The sequence below is a fragment of the Crassostrea angulata genome, chromosome 4 (assembly GCF_025612915.1).
Source record: "Crassostrea angulata isolate pt1a10 chromosome 4, ASM2561291v2, whole genome shotgun sequence".
Lineage (NCBI taxonomy): Eukaryota > Metazoa > Mollusca > Bivalvia > Ostreida > Ostreidae > Magallana > Magallana angulata.
In genome coordinates this window covers 28808498-28832361 of record NC_069114.1, presented here as the reverse complement: position 1 = coordinate 28832361, position 23864 = coordinate 28808498, and the positions used below count along the sequence as shown (strand labels likewise).

Sequence of the window (23864 nt, the reverse complement as noted above, 5' to 3'; positions counted from 1 at the left end):
ATTGATTGACGTCCAAGAACTTTGGAAACCAGTGTGAGATACAGCAGCATCTTGCGAACGCTTCCGCGCAACGAAAATAGTGCACCAAGATTTCAGCAATTTTGTGGTCACAAACCTCTTTTCTGTATTGTTAAATAGAGAGGACCTCTTGACAACAGTCAAAAGTGACTCACCGAGGGGATAATAGTGCTATAGTTGTAGATTTGAAGTGTCTAAAAATTTGGGATTTTTTTGGCAAAAAGTGGGCGGATCACTCTGGCGACTGAGGCAGCTACCGTGCTCCGCTGAGAAGTAAGGAATTGCAAGATGGTCGCAATGTCCCGCTAAACTTCTATGAAGCTTCTTTTTTTTGGTCAAGACCGATAGATTGGTGACGGAAGCGAAGTGTATTGTACACTGTCCCTCGGCGGACTAAGGGGGACGAAGCGAAGAACCATGGGACCGCGGGATGTGATTTTATTCCTGGTGGTTCTTGGACTTTCTCTTGATCTATCTCTTGGAGCAGTAAGTATAGTCTGTTTCTAACTTCGACGCCATGCAGTGGCTAATGCGATCGGGTTGGTTTTTTTTTTTTTTATCCACGACAATATTCGTTCTAACTTTATTGAGACGACATTTACTGTTTATGAATATCATATAGGTTGATAATAATGATTTCTTGTTTTGAATCTTAACCCCCCCCCCCTTAAAAAAAAGAACAAAAGAAAAAACCCGTGTTTTCTAAAATCGCAGATGAGAGAAAAAGCTTTGATTGCAGAAATGTCGGATATTTTTCATGGGTCGTGATTTACGTTTAAGACGACCGTCAGCAATGAATCTGAAACAAGTAGAATTCATATACAAACCGTAGTTTGTTGTTTATCATCCGTTTATTTTAAACTGTTGTGTTAAATTGTTTTACATGAAGGATTTATTTAAAAGCAAATGCTCTTTCCTTTGACAATTGAATTTTTTTGTGATAGCGCTGTTTATTGCCCACTAATTTTATGTTTTCTTATAAGGAACAAATTCTGTATACATAGGTTTATGATGTTAAGTTTGTTTCTTCAAATAGGCAAACTTTACATGTTGATTATGCAAATCATGTTAGATAGCTATATACTTTTTTTAATGTCTGAATTCATATACACATGTATTATTCTTTTTCTCAAACTTTAACAACTGATTTGTTGAGCGTTTTTTTCATCCTCTCATAAGGAATATTTATTTGTGCTAACTCATGAGATTTTTATGCCCAAACTCAAAGAAATAGAGAAATATCTGCCATGTTATTGGATCTCTGTCTAAATTAAGATAAAACTGTGCAGGTTGTAATTAATTTATTAATGATTATCTAAATTATCTGATATAATGATTTAAGTATAAGAACTCCCCCCATCCCCCCTCCCCCCACCCCCACCCCCACCCCACCCCTCGGTCACCCCTTCATGATCGAGAGTATAGTGTAATTCAAACCAATGACTCATTGCGGGATTGGTAATGTTAGTTTTTTTTTAAAAAATAGTAGCCTTTATTAATAAATTTCATTTAATTTATAATTATGCTATTTAAATGATGTGTTTGTAAACTGAAGTTTATTGAGAAATTTAATGTTTAGCATAACTGCCTGGGAAATAAAATGAGTTTGCTCCCTTGCTTTGAAAATCTGCAAGCAATAAACAAGAAGTTTTCATGTCTCATTACAAAATCAAAATTTTTTTTTTTTTGAAAACTTGGGCTTCATGAAAACCAACCAAAAGAAATATGAGAAATTTGGCAATACCTTTCTATATCTCACAAAACTATGAGCTCTTATTATTATTTTTTTAGAGTTAAGCTGTAAATTTTCAACATATTAATTCATTTCATAATCAATTTTTCGTGGATTAGGTTTACAGAACACCTATTAAAAATCTTCTCAAATGAAACAGTAAAAATTTATGGATAACAATTATGGTGTTTTTGCAATATAAAATAATTTGACGAAGACAGAAGAATAGAAATAAGGGCAAAAAGACACAATTTAAAAAAAATTAGCAAATCAATTCTTTATTTCTCTCAAGACCAGTTCACTGGTATATATGAGGTTCAACATAAGTACATGTACATACAAATGATCACAAAAAACAGGCCAAAACCATTAGTACATGCATAAATCTATGAAGATTAAAAAAAAATTGAGTAGCACAGAAAGAGCATATGACATTGAAAATTTTCTTGATAAATTTTGACAATGTTTTTAGTTTTTCTACTTCATTATATAAGTATTCGTCAGCTCGTTAAATTTTATAATATTTGGATATTTATAGTGCATATAGATGTATCTCATTTTAAAAATTCAAATTTATTCAGAATCGTTAGAATCGTTGTCTACAGTGGAGGTCTTATGATTTATCCACTGAGTTACACACTTATTTATTAAATCATAAACATGTTCATGTTTTCTTCTCCGATAGGCTTGTAAAGGATGTAGTTCCACCGTGTGTTTATGTGCCGGCCAGAAAGGAGTGAGGGTGAGACAAACACTTTCATAATTTTAAAACAAGTCATAAATAAACATTGATGTAAACATGAATCATCATTATTCTTTTGTTCATATTTCACTTGATCTTCTGCATCCCAGTATATGTGCATGCAGACTTCAACAAGATATGACAATATTTGTGTTTTTAGGGAGCACCTGGTTTACCTGGATTGGGAGGCTCCCAAGGATTACCTGGATTTATTGGAAATGAAGGTCCCCCAGGACCTCAAGGATTCAGAGGAGATGGAGGAGAACCAGGAGGCGTCGGTGAAATAGGAAACAGAGTAAGTGCTGCTATGCAATATATCATATTACACATATTGTCAAGTTCTGCTTGAAACATAATGTTTACATTTATTTTTTTAATAATCAGCATCTTAACTTCATTGTTATGCAAGTGAATTTAGTTGATGTGATATTTTCTTGATTTTTTGTTTCCAGGGCGACGTTGGTCCACAGGGAATGACAGGAATTCCTGGGATTCCAGTAAGTCATTCACAAGTTGTCTCCCATGCCATCCAATATTGCTAGATAGTCAGATGCGGTGTTCCTATATCTTCCCACTAGATATCTAATTTGCATACCCCAAAATTTAAATCCTCATTCATATCTATTACATGAACAAAATGTGATCTTATAAGTATTGTTGTTTCTCACATTGCAAGTCATGGAAATAAATTTTGAAATCTTGAAGTCAGAAATTCAATTAAAGCTCCGATTTTTTTGTAATTACAGTATCAAAATTTTTTTCATACAAATCATTTATCTTAGAAAGTTATGGACTTTCTCCTATTTACACCAGCAGAATCAGTCTCCTTTCAAAGTTAGAAATATTGAAAGTAAATAAAAATAATTTCTCCTTAGGCAAACGAAAAAACAAACCAAAATGCATCACGGGAATGTTTAGAAAAGGAAACCGCTTGGTTTCGTCCCCCGAATGATTGGGGTTATTCAACCCGCATGCAATGCATCGATTGTAAAGAAAGCAGACTTTAGAAATTTTAGCGAACAAAACGTACACACGTTTATTTGTAATTTGTCTGATCATTTCGACCTTTATTTAAAGCGGTGTCAAATTCGTAATACAACCATACCTGTCTCGTTGTCAGGGGTGAAATTTAACATGAGGCGAAATAATGCGGTACCTTTTAATGTCGTTTGTTTTGTTAGCAAATTTTGTATGTATTTTTCTTCATTGAAATTTGGCATAAATGACGGGTAAAACTACTGCAATGTCTATTATTATACATATACTAAGCAGAGCCATCGTTTAAAAGCGTGCATAAAATTTGATATAAAATCGGACCAAGCAGCTTTAAATTCTGAAATAAGTTTGGAAGCTTTCTGTAATACTAGATATTTATTCTCAGAACAGGCAATACTTCTGCTTAGCCACTAGTTCCAGATGAGTTTTAAGATGATGATATACATTGTATTGTTTTGTAGGGTTACGAGGGCTTAGAAGGCCCTGTAGGACCTCAAGGTTACCCAGGATGCAATGGTACAAAGGTAGGTGTTCGGCTATTCTTATATAAGTTCTTAATATAGAATGTTTAAAATGAAATTTGTTTAATGTGACTCAATATACACAGTACCCATAAAGTTGTTTACAGCATAGTCTGCCCTGTATAAACAGTACCTTTTTTTGTGGTCCTTTTTCAGGGTTTGCCCGGTGTTCCAGGAGTGAGTGGGTTGCCAGGGAGACAGGGTCCAAGAGGAGAGCCAGGATTTTATGGCACCAAGGTACAGACTACTAAATATATTCCACTCAGTACAATTCTTAAACTTGTTAACCAACAAAGGCTCTCCAGAAGCAAAAAAAAAATTGTTGTTTATTTACGTTTACATTTACCAATATAATACATGTATACACATTCAAAAAAGGGAAAGAGTTGCATGATTGATAGGAAACAGATGTAAATGTTTACACATGCATACATGTTTAATTATCTATAAACATGATACTCATATAAACATGATGAAATACTGTAATGTCTGAAATCTAAATTAAGGCAGAGTCATATGTAAAAAAAAAATATACCAAAAGAGCTTACAGGGTTGTCTCTAAGAGCTGGGGGGGGGGGGGGGCGGGAAATCCCCCCCCCCCTATAATGCCTTAATTACCTGGCTATTATTGCATTCCAAATGCAATGGAGCTATAAAGAAGACCCCCTGACCCCCTTCTACTTTTTCATTTCTTCCTTCTATCTCAATTTTTAGAGACAACCCTGAGGTTAATAGATTATATTCTTCAGTTTAAAATCCATGATTATTTCCTTGGGATGCGAAGTTCGCTTATGAATAAACTATCACTTAAAAAAAATTTTGTTATTATTAAGGAGGCTGGATGGGCAACACACTTACCATCAGATCTGCCTTTAACTTTGACATATGATATTTTTGACCATAAACTAACATTTAGTAAAGAAAAAACCCAAATAACTTGAAAATTTTACCATTTCCCCCTATCTTTATATACAGACCCCATCATCTTAAGGAGATTAAAATAGTCTGAAAATGCCTATGATCATTGAGCCCTCTTAAATTAATTGCATAATTTAACTCCATTGACGCCTGTTTTGACAGTGAGTAAAGTTCAGTATGCTCCACTATCTTTGTAGGGAGATCCTGGAGATGGATTTTATGGATTTGGTCCAAAGGGTGATCCAGGAGACGCCGGGAGACGGGGACCCTCCGTAAGTTACATGATTGGATACATTCATTGGATGAATAATATTCCATATCTGATTGATCATGTCTATTTTCTTGCTTTGACACACCTGTTTGATGTTCTGATCATGTATCTATATATATATCTTCAGGGTGACCCCGGTATTCCAGGTAGGCCAGGTCCCCCGGGACCTCAGGGACCAGAGGGACGCAGGGTAAGGGCACTTTGATTTTGAAACAAATTTCATGTGGGATTTATCATCATCAGATATATGTAACAGATATTGATGCACAGTACCATAAAGATTTGGATGACTCATCTTTAGACTGGACCACACTTTGGTTTTGTTGAAGTTTAACATACTTTATAAAATGTAATTGATGAAATTGTAATTGATTTTCAAATGCATTTTTTCAGGGACAACCTGGATCTCCTGGAGTCAAAGGCCCGAAAGGTCAAATGGGAGACCCAGCCCGAAACCCAGCCAAAGGTCAAAAGGTCAGTTTAAATTTCATGAGTGTTTTAGGTGCCCAAGAAACTGAGCAGCAAAATTTCATTATCTCTTGCAGATTATAAAAATGATTTTATTTGAGTCCGATACAGAATTGACATAATATTATGATAACATCATACCATACATCCATTTTGTTTTCGCATGTCACAAAATTCACAAAACAAGAGAAAATGTGTACCATATTTTATTTGTGCCAGTTATATTTTGCGATTTAAAAAGATTTTCTACCAAACGTTACCGGATATAATTTCTGCATATTGAATATTTTGCGATTTAAAAGTGATCGCGGAAAAAGCTAAAATTAGATCACCGCAAAAATTACCGGATATATGGTACATGTACTTCCATATTATTTTGTGTTTTGTTTGTTTTTCTAAGGGAGAGAAAGGATTTGATGGATTGAGAGGCCCCAAGGGAATTATTACAACTCTTCCTGGCAACAAGCCCAACCAGATTAGTGCGGGGCCCGTAGGGGATCGAGGAGATGACGGTTACGACGGACGTCCTGGAGTGCCTGGTTATCCTGGACAGAGGGGAGAAAATGTTAGTTAATACCTTAGATTCCTTATTTTACACGGGTACTTAATTCCGCGAGGACATAAAATTGCGAATGCCAAATTTTAATCATAGTTTCATGTTGTTTACATGTCCCAAAAAATAAAAGCGAGATTTTAATATTCGCGAGATGTGCTTCTCACAATTTTACGCGAATATCAATTCCTCGCTTTTAATTAGGAATCTACAGTAACATCCCTCATAGAAATAAGTGACAGATATCTTGTGACATTGCTGCCCACTCTGGAGCAAGCACTATTGTTATACCCCAAGCATCTTGTTGAGGAAGGTATAATGTTTTTGACCTGCCAGTCAGTCAGTCCTGTTCTTTCTTATAAACGCAACTCCTCTTAAAGCGCTGCAGAGAATTTCTGGAAGCCTTAGGGAATTAGGACACTGTAGATGTGCTTGATATGAAGAAATTCTGGTTCCATTATTTTTCCGGGAATTTCGGCTCTTTTGCACTTGAATTTGTGGTGTTTGATTGAATGTAGTAGTGAACAGTTTGTAAGCGTTACTCCTCTTTAATGAAAGCTAAATTGAGTACTTTTACGGTGTAATTTTCAAAGTCAGCTTTTAAAAAACAATTCCTCTTTTAGGGCTTGCCCGGGATGGCAGGTGATAAAGGCCCATTTGGAATGCCAGGGATGCAAGGAATGAGGGTAAGCTACAAAGAACCCAGAAGAGCATATTTTTCAGCAAAAATTACTAGGCTGATATCTCTCAGTAGATAATAGTGATAATTGTTTATGACGTCTTGATATCTGCTGTTTTGTTTAGGGAAAACGTGGAAAAGATGGTCCACCAGGACCTTTTGGATTCAAAGGAGACAAGGGATCAAACGGAAACCCTGGCTACGATGGATTACCAGGCGAAATAGTGAGTTATTCTGTAATCAAGCCGTTATTTCCTTTTCTTGTTTAGTAATGGAACAAATTTTAACTGCAGGTGTTATTTCTCCAATGTAGTGAGTAAAAAATGTCAATATTACGTTTTTCTCCGATCTTAAATGTAATTAGCTAGTTTTTCAAAAGAAGATGCTAGTCTTAGTAAAACACGTTTAGGGATGTGACGATCTGACTGATACAAATACTGGTGCCAGATAGCTCAGTTTGTAATGCACGTCTTTAGAGATTCAGGGGGCCCAGGTTTGAGTCCCGGTCTGGTTCGTCAATATTTCTCGCATCCCGTTACAGGGAAATAGTAAAAAATAAGAATTGTAATATTTCTCTTTGTAGGGCCGAACTGGAGACCCTGGAAGACAGGGAATGAGGGGAGATTTGGGAGACCGGGTAAGTGTGGGTTCAACTCAGCTGGCTGTAGATTCAACCGGAAGGTGTTGGTTCAACAGGGTTTGGGTTCAACTGGGAGCTGCAGATTCAAATGATGGGTTTGGGTTCAACTGGTGGGGGAGAGAACATATATAGGCACTGCTGTTCGATCCAATGCATGTATTCTTATATACTTGAATAAAATATTTATTTGATTTACTGATGGGCTTTGGTTTGACTAAGGGATGTAGAATCAAGTAATAGGTCTAGGATCAACTGGTGGGTTTGGGTTCAACTGGTGGGTTTGGGTTCAACTTGTGGGTTTGGGTTCAACTTGTAAGTTTGGGTTTTCAAAATACCGATATTTACCTGCATTTAGTAGATGTATCTTTAACTGGTGGGTTTTGGATCAACTTTGTAAGTTTGGGTCTAACTGATAGGTTTCGTTTAACTATTATGGGTCTGTGTCATTTTGTAGATTTATCTTTTAACTGCTTGGTTTGGGTTCAACTGGTAAGTTTTGGTCTAACTGATAGGTTTGGTTTAAGTATTATGGGTTTTGGTTTACCGGTATTTAGTAGATGTATCTTTAACTAATGACTTTGGATTCATGGTATGGGTATATGTTCAACTGGTACATGTCGGTACAGATTTAATTGGTACTGATGCAATAAGCTCAACCGTTATATATAGGTTCAACTTGTGACCTGGTTGAATTTTTCACAAACATCTTAAATCTTTCAGTTGAATCTAGATGTGGTTTAAATGTTTAAAAATATAGTTTTTATTTTTAGGAAACATACATATAGATGAATACTTATTTGAAAACCCAATTTTTTGATATTCTCCTTATTCTCAATGTGAACCATGATTTTATTCCAGTAGTTCTTCATCTTGAAAATATTAGCAAATTATATAAAAAAAAATTTCATGATTTTCATATTTTTGAAGGAATTTAATCTTCATTTTTTTTGTGCCTCTTGTAATTTCAGGGCCCGCGTGGAGATCCTGAAGGAGGAGGTCAAGGTCGGCCTGGTCCTAGAGGTCGTCCAGGAGACCCAGGTCCCGAGGGACCTCAAGGATATCCTGGTGAGTCTATTATTACAGTACCGGTAAATTGGACAATGGAATTGTATAAAAGTTCACTATGAAGCTTCATTAACAATTAATGAAAGAAAACCTGATGTAACACTATTTAACTTAAAATTCCTTTTTCAAGCAGTAAGCAAAGCATTTGTTGGATTAAAAATTTTCGGTTTTGTTTGAAAAAGACTCAAAAGAAATTTAAAAGATACAGTTAACAGATTTTTAAAAAATTTATAGAATTTTGGGACAACCTGCACATACCTCATTGCTTTAAAATTGAATTTATAGATGAATGATAAATTTGAAATCCATCTCTTTAGGTTTGGATGGTGTTGATGGTCCTATCGGAAGAGATGGACCTCCAGGTCTCCCAGGTCCTGATGGAATTCCAGGAAACAGAGGACTCCCAGGGTTTTCCTATCCTGGAGATCGGGGAGATATAGGTACGTATACTTTGGAGGAGTTTTTCTTTTTAAATCCTTACTGTGGAATCATTAGAATTCGTGATGGCTCAATTTTCGTGGTATTCGAGGGAAGCCCTCGCCCACGAATTTACATCCTCAAAGAATATTAATTATAAAAGATTAAGTTTACGTACTTAAACTGAAAACTAACGCATCCATGAAATTACATCCCCACGAATAAGCAAAACACCCACAATCCACGAAAATTGGCCCCCAGGAAATAGAATGATTCCACAGTATCTTTTATCTATTAATCCGAAACATGATTTCTTATGATCTTTTTTTTTATTAGGTGATTTTGGTGTGGATGGAGTTCCAGGGTTGCCTGGACTTCCTGGACTCAAAGGTAGAGAAGGAGAGCAGGGACCATTCGGAGACACAGTACAGGGATATCCCGGGGAATCAGGACAAGTTGGGCGTCCTGGACTGGATGGACTTCCTGGAATGCGGGGAGAGCCGGGTCCACGGGGATTTGATGGTGTCCCGGGTCTAGGATTTGATGTAACAGGTCCAGAAGGCCCAGTGGGATTTCCTGGAGAAGAGGGAGATCCAGGAATTCCAGGAGAAGATGGAAGGGACGGAATTCCAGGGGAAAGAGGTTCATAATTTAATCAATGGCATACTCATAATTTTTATCATTTTGAACTTGTATTCTTGGAAAATGCTTAGTTTAAGAAGTATTTTATTCAGAAATATACACAGAAGTATATATTAAATGAATATGGATTGAACAGCAGGCAAACAGTTCTCTCCATTAAAGAGAAGAAGAAAATACTTACATTGATAACGGCTGCTAATTAATCCAGCTATGTTTATGCATTAAAAATTATGTTCAAATAAACCTGTATTCTTTAAACAGAGAACTTTTCTTTGTAAACCTTAAAGTAGAAACTAATTGACTTGAAGTGTTTAAGACATTGAATTGATTTGTAGGTCCAAGGGGAGATGACTGTGGAGTGTGTCCAGGGGGGGAGCCCGGTTTCCGTGGTGACCCTGGTGAACCAGGTCTGTTTGGTCTTCCCGGACAACCAGGACAGTCAGGTTTCCAAGGACAACCAGGTGACCCTGGCGTGCCAGGATTCCCCGGAATACCAGGTGCTAAAGGTCAACCGGTAAGTAGGTTCATTTTTATACTTCCGCAAACGAAGTTAAGAGGTTTATTGGAATCACCCTCTCTGTCTGTCCACTTTTCTGTATGTATGTTTGTCTGTAAAAACAATTTTTGTCCACCCTATAAACTTATTTAATACTGCATGGAATAGTCTGAAAATTTGTACATATGTATTATATTCATATTTGTCTCATTTGAAATTAGCCTTGCAGTGGTATTAGTCCCATTAGGACAGTTTTTAATTAATTTCCCTGCAGATTGATGAGGTAACTAAATTCTGTAAAACATATATGATACATACTGTCAATTAAAGGCAATTTCAGCCCAGGAAAATGTGTTAAAAGAATAAAAATATAATTTTTCAGGAGTTTGTTTTTGTTCTTTCGGGAATTAACTATTAATTTAAAATTTGATTTTGCTATTTCAGGGTCCAGCAGGTATCCCTGGAGAAATAGGTCGAGTTGGAATGAAAGGAGAGCCTGGAGAATTTCAGATGCCACCTGGAGAACTCCTTACAGGGCTTAAGGGAGAGAATGGTATTCCAGGTCCAGTAGGAAGGGCCGGGCAACCCGGAGCCGTAGGTCCTAGAGGACCTAAAGGTTACGCTGGTGTACCGGGAGAAAGAGTAAGAATCCCACCACCAACACACACATAGCGTAGGAATACTGTAGAGATCAAGGATTGATGGACCTCTAAATAAATCATGCTCACTTGTGTCCTTTTCGGCATGCTTTTATACATAGGATAAATTTTTTTTTTGGGGGGGGGGGGGGGTGTCTGTGTGGGCACATATTTATTCAAGGATAAAATAAAGAGAACTTAAAATAGCTCGTAGCGTCGAATTTCCAAAATTATGAATTTGTTGATAGTTCTGACATTTTTGTGATTTGATTTAACACAAAACATCAATATCACAGAATGAAGTAATGGCATAAAATAAAGAATCTACAGTTTATCGATAGATAGAAGAAGACAGATTTCAAACCCATTTCTATCCATTTTTTAAAAATGTGTTTGACCTTAATAGGGTCAAGTAGGAGATCCAGGTTTGGAGGGTCTGGATGGCTTACCTGGAATGCAGGGAGAAAACGGCCTTCCTGGAATGCCTGGAGATTCCATTCCAGGCGAACTGGGTCGAACTGGACTTAAGGGATTTCCCGGAATAGAAGGTTACCCAGGCTTAAAAGGACTCAGAGGTATGGATTTTTGTTAGAGAAAATTCAGAGTAAATATGGCTAGGAGATTTGTCTATCTATAAACATTATGTGCAGTAGAAATCCATAGTGTAAATTCCTTATTAAACAAAATGAAATAATGTCCGCATAAAATCACGAGAAACACATCTCACGGATTTTAAAATCTTGTTATTATTTTTGGGACAGATGTAAACTTTATGGAATTATGATAAAAATTCAGCATTCGCAATTTCATATTCTGCTGTTTGATGCAAAATCGTTAAGTCGCTGAATTAAATACTCATGTAAAATAAGGAATCTACTTATTCATTTGTTGTATTTATGTAAAATAAGGAATCTACTTATTCATTTGTTGTGTGACATGTTTGAATTCTTTTTTTCTTCAGGAGAGAAAGGTGAACCCTCCCGAATCAACATTCCGCCTGGAAAGAAGGGAGAACCTGGATTTATGGGAATTCCTGGAGAAGATGGCCAAGATGGACTTCCAGGAATATTTGGTGAGATCTTGATGCTGTGTGTATGACAAAATTTGTGTGTTTTTTGGGTTTTTTTTTTTAAGGAATATAGCAATTGATTGCAGAATCATAAATACTATAGATAGCATGATAGATTTATCTGAACTTTTTTAATTAATAATATACCATAAAACATGCTTTAAGCGAAGTACCAGGGGGATAACAATTTTGCTTTGTTATAATTAAGCGTAATTTGGTATATATCCACCATTTGTTCGATATATTTTTTAAGTTTAGGGGAATGAAAATCACCTCACTATTTAAGTGTCAACTCATTATAAGCTTGTTTGTCATGTGTTTTTTTGTATTGATCTGTTATAATGGTTAAATTTATTATTTTTTGTTAAGGAATGAAAGGGGAGGATGGCTTTCCCGGCATACCTGGAGAAATGGGGCGAGTTGGTATGAAGGGTGATGACGGTCAGCCAGGTATCCCCGGGGAGAGAGGCCGCGTGGGTGAAAAGGGTTACCCTGGGGTGCCAGGATTCGCTGGATTACCTGGTCTACCTGGAAACGGGGGTCTACCTGGAGAATCAGGTGTGGTCGGACTGCCTGGATTATCGGTAAGTAAGCAAGAGCCTCATTGTCACGTATATTTCTCGCAGGGACCAGTGTTTGCCATATATATTTGTAGTAAAAAATCAGGTGTGGGGTAAGGCTTGGTCTCAAAAATTAATTGCCTCGAACCAGTTCATCTCACAGGTAAATCATAAAATAAAGTTGTAGAGAATGATAGTTGGTTTACAGTAATTGTATGATGTTATTTTAAGTAATCTGACAGAAATCAATACAAGTTTGCTGGTCTTTTCTGTAGGGAGACCCTGGGATTCCTGGACTTGATGCACCCCCCATGGAACTTCTCAAGGGCGAACCAGGAGACCCAGGCTTGCCTGGATTGAATGGGGAGAGGGGATACCCTGGAGAGATAGGGCGTGTGGGAAGACCTGGATTCTCTGGACCAAAGGGAATTAGAGGTTAGATACTAATTCCTTCAAAATGGGGATTTCTCCTTAAACTTATCAATCTACTGGGAAAAAATATGTACCACTGTTGGCAATAGTTGTCAAGTTCAGGAATTTTCTGTTTAAATGAAAAAAAAAATCAAGCTCTTGATTGAAGAATTACAATGTACTGTATATTAGTGTCTCTATGAGGAAAAAGGGAAATTACCAATTAATTTATTCAATTTTTTTATTTAGTGGTAAAAGGGTCAAGACAATTTCTTCATTTTAGAATTTTATAGGTTTACATTCTTACAGAAATTTCCACTTTTCCTCATGTTTTTCTATTTTAGATTTTCAAGAAAATTAGACAGCATTTTTTGCCTTATCTTTGTATAACATCTTGATAGCTTAAAATATAAAAAATTCTCTTGATTTAGTTTTACACATGAACTTAAGTATGAACCATGATGAGTTTAAAGTTAAAAGACTGAGGGTCAGCTCAGACAATCTTGAATACAAAGTATTTGATGAATGCTTGTACATTTCCTATTTAGAACTTTATCTTACTTTATGAAGGTGGAGGTTGAGAATTCATTATGTAATATTTGATTTCAGGTGACTCTGGAGAGTATGGATCCCCTGGATTCCCAGGATTAAAGGGGGAAAAGGGGATCATAGGATTCAGAGGATTTCCTGGCCTGAAGGGATTTAGAGGGAGAGACGGAATCCCAGGTAAATCCAGGACACTTTTTCCTTTGTTTTGAAAAATCACTGATTATATACATGTGTACCTTTCAGTACTTGCATTTGAAATTCTATGGTGCCACCATAGAATTTCAAGAAACTTGACAATGTGGGTCTTTTTCTCTCCAATGTTCTATCTTTTAATGACTTTGGGTTGTTTTTAGATGATAAAACAGTGATGCATGTAAGGCTTTGGGTGGTTCCGTTAAATTTGATTAATTTTCAGCAGATTGTACAACTTGTCAGATTTTGTTATCACAATATTAGAATTCTTCTAGTTTTATTGTATATTACATAAGTCCTACTTTTTTATGGTCTTCCACATCCTGTGGTGTCCTAATGTTTAAGAGATTTGGATAGTTATATACACAGCTAGTGGCATATGGAGAAGGCTTACATAGGCATTGCCTGCTGCCTATCCATTTATGTAAATGTATATTTGCATAATAAAATATGTTCAAATCAAAAACAGCTAGTGGCTATTTTCATACTACATGGATATTAATCTTCTATAGAAAAAGAGCTCTGAATAACAAATATAGGATAATATTCAGATATGAAATGTACAATATTTGGAATTATTCAATACATTTACTTGAAAAAATAGTTTATAGCTAAAAAAAAAAATGATTTCTAAAATGCATGGTTAAATGGTGGATGATACATATAAAGTTTTTGATTCTCCAGCCTCCTATATCACAGAGTTGTTTTTGTTTCAGGCGAGGTAGGCTTAACTGGTGCCCCAGGGGATCCTGGTCTTCCAGGGTTACCTGGTCAAGATGGGCTTAAAGGTCAGCGTGGATTGGATGGTGCCCCTGGATTGGACGGAACTCCTGGGCGTGAGGGCCCAGCGGGAGAGCCCGGGCTCTCAGGACTGCCCGGTTATGATGGTGAGTAAGAATAAGAGTCTACCATCAAAGATTAAGCCAGTGTCATTTTTTTGGAATCAACTGCAGTTGAAACAAAGATTCTTAATTCATATTGTTAATTCTTGATGCTGTTAGAAAAAGAAATGTTGAAATTTAATTTTTCTTTAGCAAAATTCATTGGCTACTTATTTGTCCTTAAACTTGTTGTTCTTTTGTATTTAAATTACAAATCTTTGAGTTAGGTGTAATATACGCCACACCTTCAACACCTGAAGGTAATGCAGGTGATAAGTAAAATGTTTGTTTTGTCATATTTCATTCAACTCTGTTCCTATATAGGACTGCCTGGAATGAAGGGAGCCACTGGATTTCAGGGACGATCAGGTGAACCAGGTTTACCTGGACAATTAGGAGTTCCAGGTGTAAAAGGTAAGTCTGAAGGTGCTGAAACATGTCACAAAAAGGGAAGTGGCAGGGTCAGTTTTTGCATGTTCAATTTACCTTGGTGTTATTTATTTTTCTAATATGTAAAATATGCCTGTTTTTTCCTAATATGTAAAATATGCCTGTTTTTTTCTAATATGTAAAATATGCCTGTTTTTTTTCCAATATGTAAAATATGCCTGAGACAAGTGTTATTTTTATAGATATCATCTCTTTTTCTGTTTGAAATATACCTGAGTGTTAACTTTGCCTCTTTTATGACTTGTACAGGTTCTAGAGGTGAGTCTGGCCTTCCCGGATTTCCCGGTTCATTCGGATTGCCTGGATTCAAGGGAGAACCTGGTGAAGTTGGATTCCCGGGGCCAGAGGGTGACATTGGTCAACCTGGGTTACCAGGGCTCCAAGGGCTTCCCGGAGACAACGGAATTCCAGGTAAAAAGAGAGGCAACAAGAAGTTAGATATAACAAATGAGATAAGTTTATAAAATGCTGTTCATTTGTTGGAGACATTACTCATTAACCATCCAGCTTCACACTGATTTAATTCAACATGGTTTTTTTTAGGATAAAAGGTTTTTCAGATAAAGTATATACACTCTTAGAAATAACTGTACATATATATATATATATATAAGGGAGATAATTAACTCTCATATGAAGTTGTGATTTCATCAATTTTGTTTGCTTATGCAGGAGAAGTAGGAGTTGTTGGAAGACCTGGACAAGATGGTTTCCCAGGCCGGAAAGGAGAAAGGGGAGAGGTTGGAAATTCCATTCCTGGAGAGCCGGGTATGAGATCTCATTTCTGTTATTAAATAGAAACCACCCTTTGATTAAGCTTAACCTTGTGGAGGTGTATAGTAGTTGGGATAGAGATTCAGGGGGCCCGGGTTGGAATCCTGGACTGGTCCCTCATGATCAAACATATACAAATACATTTAGATATACCACATTTTGTTGAAATTCATTGGTAAAAATGTCAAATTTCTACAAATTGGATTTTAGGACGAAATGGTAGACCTGGAAGTGATGGTTTCCCCGGATTGAATGGATTGAAAGGAGAGAAAGGGGGTCCCGGACTTGGCGGAATTCCAGGTGAGAATTTTACTATAACAGGCATTGTTGAAGAGTTATACCATACTCTGTCCCAAGATATTTTTTCAGCACGTTTTTTTTTAAAAATTATTTGATATTTATAAATACCCCAGAGTTCAAATGGCCTTAATTCAACAGTATGAAAAAATCCCAAGATTTCTTCTTTGAACCACCCCTCCAGCATGTTAGGTTTCAATAAAGGACTAATAATAAAAAGTCTAGGGGAAATTTGCATATAGCAACATAATGATAATGTTTAAAAATTGCCAAGGTACTTCCAAGTGACTTCCAAAAGGAGGAAAGATGTCAACATTACCCATTTTAAATCTTTGTAAAAAAAAACTTTCTGTTCCTGTGAATTTTTCCGAGTGAATTACTGGTATGATAATGTGTCAGTGAAGATATTTTGGATATTTTCCCTTTTATCAATTTTAATTGCAATTCTTTCACAGCTAGGTATGTTTATTTAAAAAAAAAATGTCCAAATGTGCATAAATATCTTGGCACATACTTTAATATGACAGGTATAATGGGGCTTCATGTAAGAAGTGTGATATTTGATAGAGATTTACCTACCTCATAGTTTGTACAATATGATTTACAAAAGAATGAATTTGAATCCCGCTTTCGAAGTAAAATAGACTTTTATGACATGTACCATGAAAATATTCCTATTTTGACTGTTCTATCATTCATACATAAATGTAAACACAAAATATCATATTTTAGTTATCATTAGCTGTAGAGACTTGTTAATTTATTACATAAATGGCTTGCTTTTGTGTACGAAAAGCTTAATTAGAAAACAATTATTGTTTTTACATTATGAAAGCTGTTAAATTTCCACAATAAATTAAGTTATGTAAGATAGATTAGAAAGATGCTTCTACAGATTATCGTTCATTTAATATCTTCTAGAACCGCATGGTCATCTCATTGAATGAATTGTAATTAACTACCTTGCTTTGTGTGAAATGAGCAAAACACAACACCTGTCATACAGACAAGGAGTGGTCCTTAATAAATCAGCATTAAAACTGTTGCAATATCATGAGGGCTATAATTGATATTGTAAAACAAGAATTCATACAGCATAATTTATCTTAATTGGGCAGTGCAAGCTTTTAATTATTATCTTTCACATAGTCAGATATGAACACAGACTTCACAAAGAAAAATGAATTTTGTTAAAAAACATGAGTCGCTGAAAATATCCTATAATATTAATAAATAAAAACTTCATATCCATGATGCATGTAAATAAATAACTGAACAATTGTAATCTCTAAAAAATTTGTTGAAATTAAGGTCCCAGAATGTTGGGATAAAATGTATGTTCATGTACCAGACACACTGTATATACTGTCATACTAATTTTTGGTCCCATTAATTATGCAAGATTTCAAAATTTAAGTACACAATTTCATCATACCAAAAAATATACAAAATATCATATTTCTCCTAAACAATATTTTATTATATATAGTCAATTGTTGTTACTCTAATATATGGTATACATTCTGTGAAAAAAAACTAACTTTACTTGTCATAGAAATAAAAAAAAAAAAGTTAACCTTAAAATACTGTAGAAAGGTTTTTATTACATAAAAGATATCATAACAGACCTTAGACTTGATAGGTCTGGAGTATATCAATTAATATCGAAGGAGTATATCAATTACAGGTAATATCGAAGTAGTATATCAATTAACATCGAAGGAGGTATCAATTAATATCGAAGTAGTATATCAATTAACATCGAAGGAGTATATCAATTAATATCGAAGGAGTATATCAATTAATATCGAAGGAGTATATCAATTAATATCAAAGGAGTATATCAATTAATATCAAAGGAGTATATCAATTAACATCTGACATTGTCCTCGGCCATTACACTCTCAACAGCTCTATGGAAACAATTGTTTAGACCTCATCAAAAGGCTACAATTGTATTATATTACTTACATGTATATGTAAGGAGAATAAATTGATTGAATATCATAAATTCAAAGTATGCACTTAACAAATATATAAAAAAAAAAAATACAGATCAAACAGATTTTTTGTGTGAGTTCCAAATTCTGCCAAAATGAGATATAAATCAATTTGATAAAAAAAATATTTGTGTAAGACATTTTTAAATGTGTTTTATAGTACACAAAATCTGCCATCCTCTTTTTGCAAAATAAAAATGACTGAAAAATAGCAAAAAATAGATCACTATAATATAAAATACATATATACAGTACAATATACCAAACCGGAGTCAGACAATATGAGCGGTGCCACCAGGAGTGTCCGTGTCTCTCTGGTCACTTGTATTTATCAAGAGGTCCACTTGCGATTGGTCAGAGCTTTCTTTTATCTCATCAGCTGGCTCGATATCGTAGACGAAGGCGTACTCTACATATTCGTGGAGAATCTTATTGAAAGCATTTTGGAAATTTGGACTGCTGGTATCCAAATCAAAATCAGGAGGGCTTTTGAAAAGGATTTTTTGAAAGACGAAAGGCAAAATTCCTCCCACTGCCGCAAGTACAGACTGGTTAATGCCCGATACTTCGTATTTTTCACCGAATGCTGCAATGACCAAAAGAACGAAAAGCAGGAACAGCAGAATAACCATAAACTGGGACAAAGCGGAAAACAGGTTGGTCATGAGACTACCAGGACATCCAGCATTTGGCATATTAGAGACCTCAAAGAACAGGTGTTTAGTGATGTATGTCACATCAGTGTTGTCAAGGAAAAGTACCACATGGGGCATGTGCCATTCTAAATGGGAATCTTGAACAGATAGTTCAAATTGCTGTTCCGAGTTGGACTCATCGTCAATTTGAAATGCATTGTTTCCCTGTTCATTTGGTTCTTGAATTATGAACAATTTCATATCTTCCTCAGCTTTTGACTTGACAAATGCTATCAGTTTTTCACTGAACACTAGATATTTTTTGGTGACACTTCCGAAGCAGTCTTTGGCATATATGACTAGGATGAACGCTAGTGTAGCATACTTGAACCAAACCCCCCAGTTCAGTACCAGTCCAATGAACTGATGGATGATATATTCCACAACAACAATTAGAAACTCCAGTGCTAGCACTGTGAAGGAGACAATGGAAATAATCAGCAGCAGTGTGATCACCATGTTGACGATTTTGTCTATCGCAGTGCTGGGTCTCTTTGGCATCCCTACATGGTCCTCTACAAAGATGGGTATAGAAATGGAGTAGTCCTCTTTGTACAGGCGATGGTAAGCACGAATTATAGGTGAGAAGCACTTTTGTAATGGAAACATTGTGTCAAGGTAGTTAAAAAGGAGACGACACATTATATTCACGATAGGCATGAAGTAGAATGCAATGACTAGAAGCAGGATGGGGATAGCTATCAGCCAGTAGACCCAGGCAACAAGAAGGAAGAAGATCCCATATTTCTTAATGGGGATCAGGAGTGTGAATATACAGTATCCCAGTGCTCGGGATCGGTTCATGCTTCGCATATCCCTGAAACATGTTCGGATGATGTATCGGGACCTCTCTGTCACTTTCTTCTGAAGAACTCTGAACAAGAGAATATCAATGGCCAATGCAGCATAGCAGAATAAGAATATTCCATGGACGGGATTGAAGTACACCAGAAGGTTTCCTGGATAGTTCATGTCCAGGTTTCGTGTTTCTGCAGCCATGGTTTCCTGTGCTCTGTGGGTGTCTTCATAGATATAATAGAAGTAGAGTCGGATTATCCAAGGGGCAGCAAGCACAGGGAGGAGACACAGGAGCATGAATTTCTGCAAGCATTCATGCCACAAGACAGATTTTTTACATGGTTTCTTAAAAGTGCCAAAAATGTTGCTGTGACAGCAGTCTTTGACTGCATCGCGTTCACGAATTTGACACTTTACTATCGTATCATACAATGTCTTGAATACCCCTACTGGAACATCGTTAGATTGAACAAGGCGATCTGCTTTCATTTTGAACATGAGTTTGGATATTGCAACAGTGTATGTTTGATCTTCTTTTAGGTTAGCCACTATATCTTTGAATTTTGGCATGTCGGGATCATCTTCAATGCTACTCACTTTGATCGTGTTTTTACTTGAGATGTTCATTTCCTTTGGAAGTTTAGCTGATTTTAGGATCCGTAACTTGACGTGCTCTTTAAGTTCATGACTGTACACTAGATTAACATAAATCTCGCGGTACCATGCTTGCGGAACCAACAGCGGGCTGTACAGTACCACTAGAATATTGATAACAACCACAATATAAAAGAAGACTGTTAGCCACAGGTCTTCGGATAACTCGGAGCATATCACTCTGCCCTCATCATCTCTGTAGCAGCAGACATAGTAAAACTCTGCCACCCCATTCCCATTGTCTCTAATGTGTTGATTACATACACGCTGCTCCTCTGGGGTTTCGTCCTTTTTTGTCAGATCGAGATTGCCTAGCACCAAGTCCCTCAACAATGTCTGAAGGTGTGTGACATCTAGGTTCTGGGTAACAAAGCAGTTAGGAGGACTCTCAGCTATACTCACGTCGAAGCTCTCCACTCCATAACGCAAGGCCGAAAAAGGCATAGAAACCATCTCATCCTTAAGGAGGAGCAAACCTCTTCCTTCCGATCCTTTCGTCTTAATCATTATTAAGGGGAGAAAAATATCTGTGTTGGCAAGGCCAGAGAGAACCCCTGCTGATGAAGTTTGAAAACTGAACTTGATCTTCACCATTTTTGTGGCACCATTGTTGAATAGACTATCAAAGTTTTGTTTGGTTTTCTTGCCAAGGACGACAATGCTACAGGCTTGATTGACAGAACCAGTAGAGGGAGTTGCCGTGGTATCATTTTGAGTAAAAATGTCCGATACACAAAGACAGAGTAGAAACAAACGTAATAATAAAAACATCATTCTGCAGGTTATACCTGTTAATTATCACTGATGTATATAAATCCTGAGGCTTCCAGTTTGGTGGAATATTCGATGTCAATTAAGTCCGGATCGAAGCACACACCAGTTTTATGAAAATCCTACACTTCTTTTGATTTATTTTGCATGAGTCAATTTAGAGTTACGTACAGTACTACGCAGAAAAATCTCCATCTCTACCTGTACAGCAGAGCCAGTGCAAACCAGTGTTGAGGCTCTGTGACAAAAGTTGGAGCTGATTGATTTTATGTGTGTTCGTTAGTCTACCTGCTTATTTCCTTTGTTAAGTTTATTACCATCCTTGCTTATATCTTTCCTTAATTCTGTTTTTTTATAAATATATACAGACATGCGTGAATACACAATCTGTGTTGTTTACTATTTTTATATGACATGTGACCTTGATAGAGTGGTTTTCCCTCTATATACAAAACGTCAATGGAGTGAAAACACCTAGCTTGTTTATTGATTTTGCTATAGCTGTCTAATGTAGGTAAAGAAAATTGTGGAATATTTTTGAATCAGATAATGTCAGTGGTATTGCGTCTTGATGATAGGGAATATTATTTGTGAGCAGTTAAAAAGTTATTGGTTCATGAGGAAGTTATTTATGGGTCGGTTATTCATGGTCCAGGTAAAAAGGATGACTCCTGAATTAACAAATGATACATGTACAATGTATATTATCAAGTTGGTTGGGAGTAAAGTTTATGGAGAAATATTCACAGATTTTAGCCATGATTTTGATAGAAAATTGATATGGTTTATTTCTGGAATATATGGGCTCTCAATTTAAAGAAAGGAAAATAGAAGTAGATCAAAAACTTTTATTATTTTCATGTGACTGTGTGTGGCTTTTTTCTTAATTTAATTTTTTAGGGGGGGGGGGGGGCAGAATTGAATTGAAACTAGCATTTTATGGAAAAGGCTTAAAATGTTCAAATATATAACAAAAAATCTAAGGTTGTTTATAACTAAAACTCAGAGGTTTTCAATTTCTGCAAAAGAGTTTGAAACAATTGTTTTTATAACCAAATCAGCAAAAGCATCTAGAAGCACTTACAATGAATAAATATATTTAATAAGAATTAGAATTCTTACGTACACTGTATGTATATTTTGCTTTGATTGTTATAGGCAATGATGGAGAGCGAGGTGTGATAGGGTTACCTGGAATACCGGGAGAACAAGGTCGATCCGGACTGCCTGGATTCAAGGGAGAGAATGGAGAGCCGGGACGTCAAGGACTGGATGGATTCCCAGGAGAAAGGGTGGGTAGTAGAAAAAAATGGGTGGGGGAAGGGGGGACAAAGCAAGGAACTCTAGTTCAATTTAATCTTTTCTGAAAACATTAATACTAAGTATTAGGAGAGAAAGAAAGTAAAGTTAGGAACAGTGATAGAGGGGCTGTGTATATATCTAAAAGGTTTTTATAGACCTGGTCAACACTTTTGTAAACAAGAATTGAATTGGCATCCTTAACAAGATTTACTGAAAAGAGAATGTTGTTGACAAAACAAAAGATGGAAAGGCACTATGTTGGAATATGTTCCATCCCAGATATTTGGAGAAATTGCTGCTGATCAAGATTTTGCAAAATTCAACTCAAAGTGTATAAATTAAACATTTGAGATGTTTTATTTAAAATTGAAAAAGTTTATTTTTTTTGTTCAGGGTGTGAGTGGTTTACCAGGTGCTGATGGCTTCCCCGGAGCCCCAGGTGATCGGGGTGCGTTTGGTTACCCAGGAGAACGGGGCGTGGTTGGTGCCCCAGGAGAGCAAGGATTTGACGGAACGCCCGGACGTTCTGGTCCCGACGGACTTAAAGGATTCCCAGGTGATCCCGGTCAGGACGGACTCCCAGGATTCCCAGGAATGCTTGGAGAAGATGGTCTGCCTGGATTCGAAGGACTGAAGGGAGACGATGGAATCCCAGGGGAGGAGGGTAGGGCTGGCCGTCCAGGAAGGAAGGGAGATCAGGGTAAGTAAAGAGGATTAAAGGCGATCTGGGGAAAATTGGGGGAATTAATCGTTTTAAAAATGTTTTCAGATGTTCTATTTTAGCAATATATTGAACAAGTAACATATATAAAGATACTGTAGAAACACATATTATTCGTTCGGTTAAAATTTCGGAAATAGAATTTAACTGGGATATAATTTTGTCATATCGTAATCTCTAAAATAAATTACGCAATAACTCTGACTATATTAATACTTAGGTTAAAAATTTGTCACGGATTTGTTTTCGTTGATTAAGACTACCAACGAAAATAAGGAAATTAAATCCCCAACAAATGTTTCTGCTCCTACATTCTTTAAATTTCTCAAACTGAGTTCAAATTTTCTTCCAGGTGATTTTGGATTTGTGGGTCGTCCCGGACCTCCAGGAGAGGACGCTTTTGGTGAGTACATTGAGTACTTGATAAGTATGCACTTACTACAATTTAAACACTATGATTTTGAAAGGTTCTAGTAGCAAACAATACCTGATCAATTAAATTTTGTGTTTTGTATATCTTTTTTTATGTTAAAGTGATCAAGAATATAGTTAAATAATGTATTAAATTGTAAAAATTACCTTATTTTAATATGTAATATAGTTAAAATTATAAATTAAATCGTGAGAATTGCTAAATTATGATATAAACGGTATTTTTTCCTAACAATGTTTGTTGTATGCATTTTTTATATGCAATGCAATTGTAGGTGTGATTGGAGAGCCCGGAGACTTTGGAATTCCCGGACAGCCAGGTCGTCCCGGTGAGAAAGGAATGGAAGGTGAAGACGGTTTCCCAGGATTCCCCGGTCTGAAGGGAATGGCAGGCGAGGCTGGTTACGGTCCTCAAGGGTTCAAAGGAGAGAGAGGAGATAATGGTTTCCCCGGAGAACGAGGTACAGAAAGGAATTTGGTTCAAGAGCCATTTTTCAAAGTAAAACAATCTT

At 36.3% G+C, this 23864-nt stretch overlaps 1 protein-coding gene across 1 annotated transcript in view; it reads left to right on the top strand.

Annotated features, from left to right (window-relative positions):
• Window positions 1-255: 255 nt before the first annotated feature.
• The window catches only part of LOC128179431 (collagen alpha-1(IV) chain-like), a 28474-nt gene continuing 4865 nt past the window's right edge, over window positions 256-23864 (top strand). Inside the window, exons 1-32 of the mRNA XM_052846840.1 lie at window positions 256-504; window positions 2436-2492; window positions 2653-2787; window positions 2945-2989; window positions 3950-4012; window positions 4166-4246; window positions 5125-5199; window positions 5326-5388; window positions 5592-5672; window positions 6067-6231; window positions 6843-6905; window positions 7024-7122; window positions 7482-7535; window positions 8507-8603; window positions 8921-9043; window positions 9357-9662; window positions 9998-10176; window positions 10603-10800; window positions 11203-11371; window positions 11758-11868; window positions 12235-12449; window positions 12701-12860; window positions 13446-13562; window positions 14294-14464; window positions 14783-14872; window positions 15158-15319; window positions 15581-15676; window positions 15893-15982; window positions 22056-22189; window positions 22593-22899; window positions 23273-23323; window positions 23628-23813. Of these exons, the coding sequence (XP_052702800.1) occupies window positions 436-504; window positions 2436-2492; window positions 2653-2787; window positions 2945-2989; window positions 3950-4012; window positions 4166-4246; window positions 5125-5199; window positions 5326-5388; window positions 5592-5672; window positions 6067-6231; window positions 6843-6905; window positions 7024-7122; window positions 7482-7535; window positions 8507-8603; window positions 8921-9043; window positions 9357-9662; window positions 9998-10176; window positions 10603-10800; window positions 11203-11371; window positions 11758-11868; window positions 12235-12449; window positions 12701-12860; window positions 13446-13562; window positions 14294-14464; window positions 14783-14872; window positions 15158-15319; window positions 15581-15676; window positions 15893-15982; window positions 22056-22189; window positions 22593-22899; window positions 23273-23323; window positions 23628-23813 (4012 nt within the window). The 5' untranslated portion in view covers window positions 256-435. The remainder of the gene's footprint in view (window positions 505-2435; window positions 2493-2652; window positions 2788-2944; window positions 2990-3949; window positions 4013-4165; window positions 4247-5124; window positions 5200-5325; window positions 5389-5591; window positions 5673-6066; window positions 6232-6842; window positions 6906-7023; window positions 7123-7481; window positions 7536-8506; window positions 8604-8920; window positions 9044-9356; window positions 9663-9997; window positions 10177-10602; window positions 10801-11202; window positions 11372-11757; window positions 11869-12234; window positions 12450-12700; window positions 12861-13445; window positions 13563-14293; window positions 14465-14782; window positions 14873-15157; window positions 15320-15580; window positions 15677-15892; window positions 15983-22055; window positions 22190-22592; window positions 22900-23272; window positions 23324-23627; window positions 23814-23864) is intronic.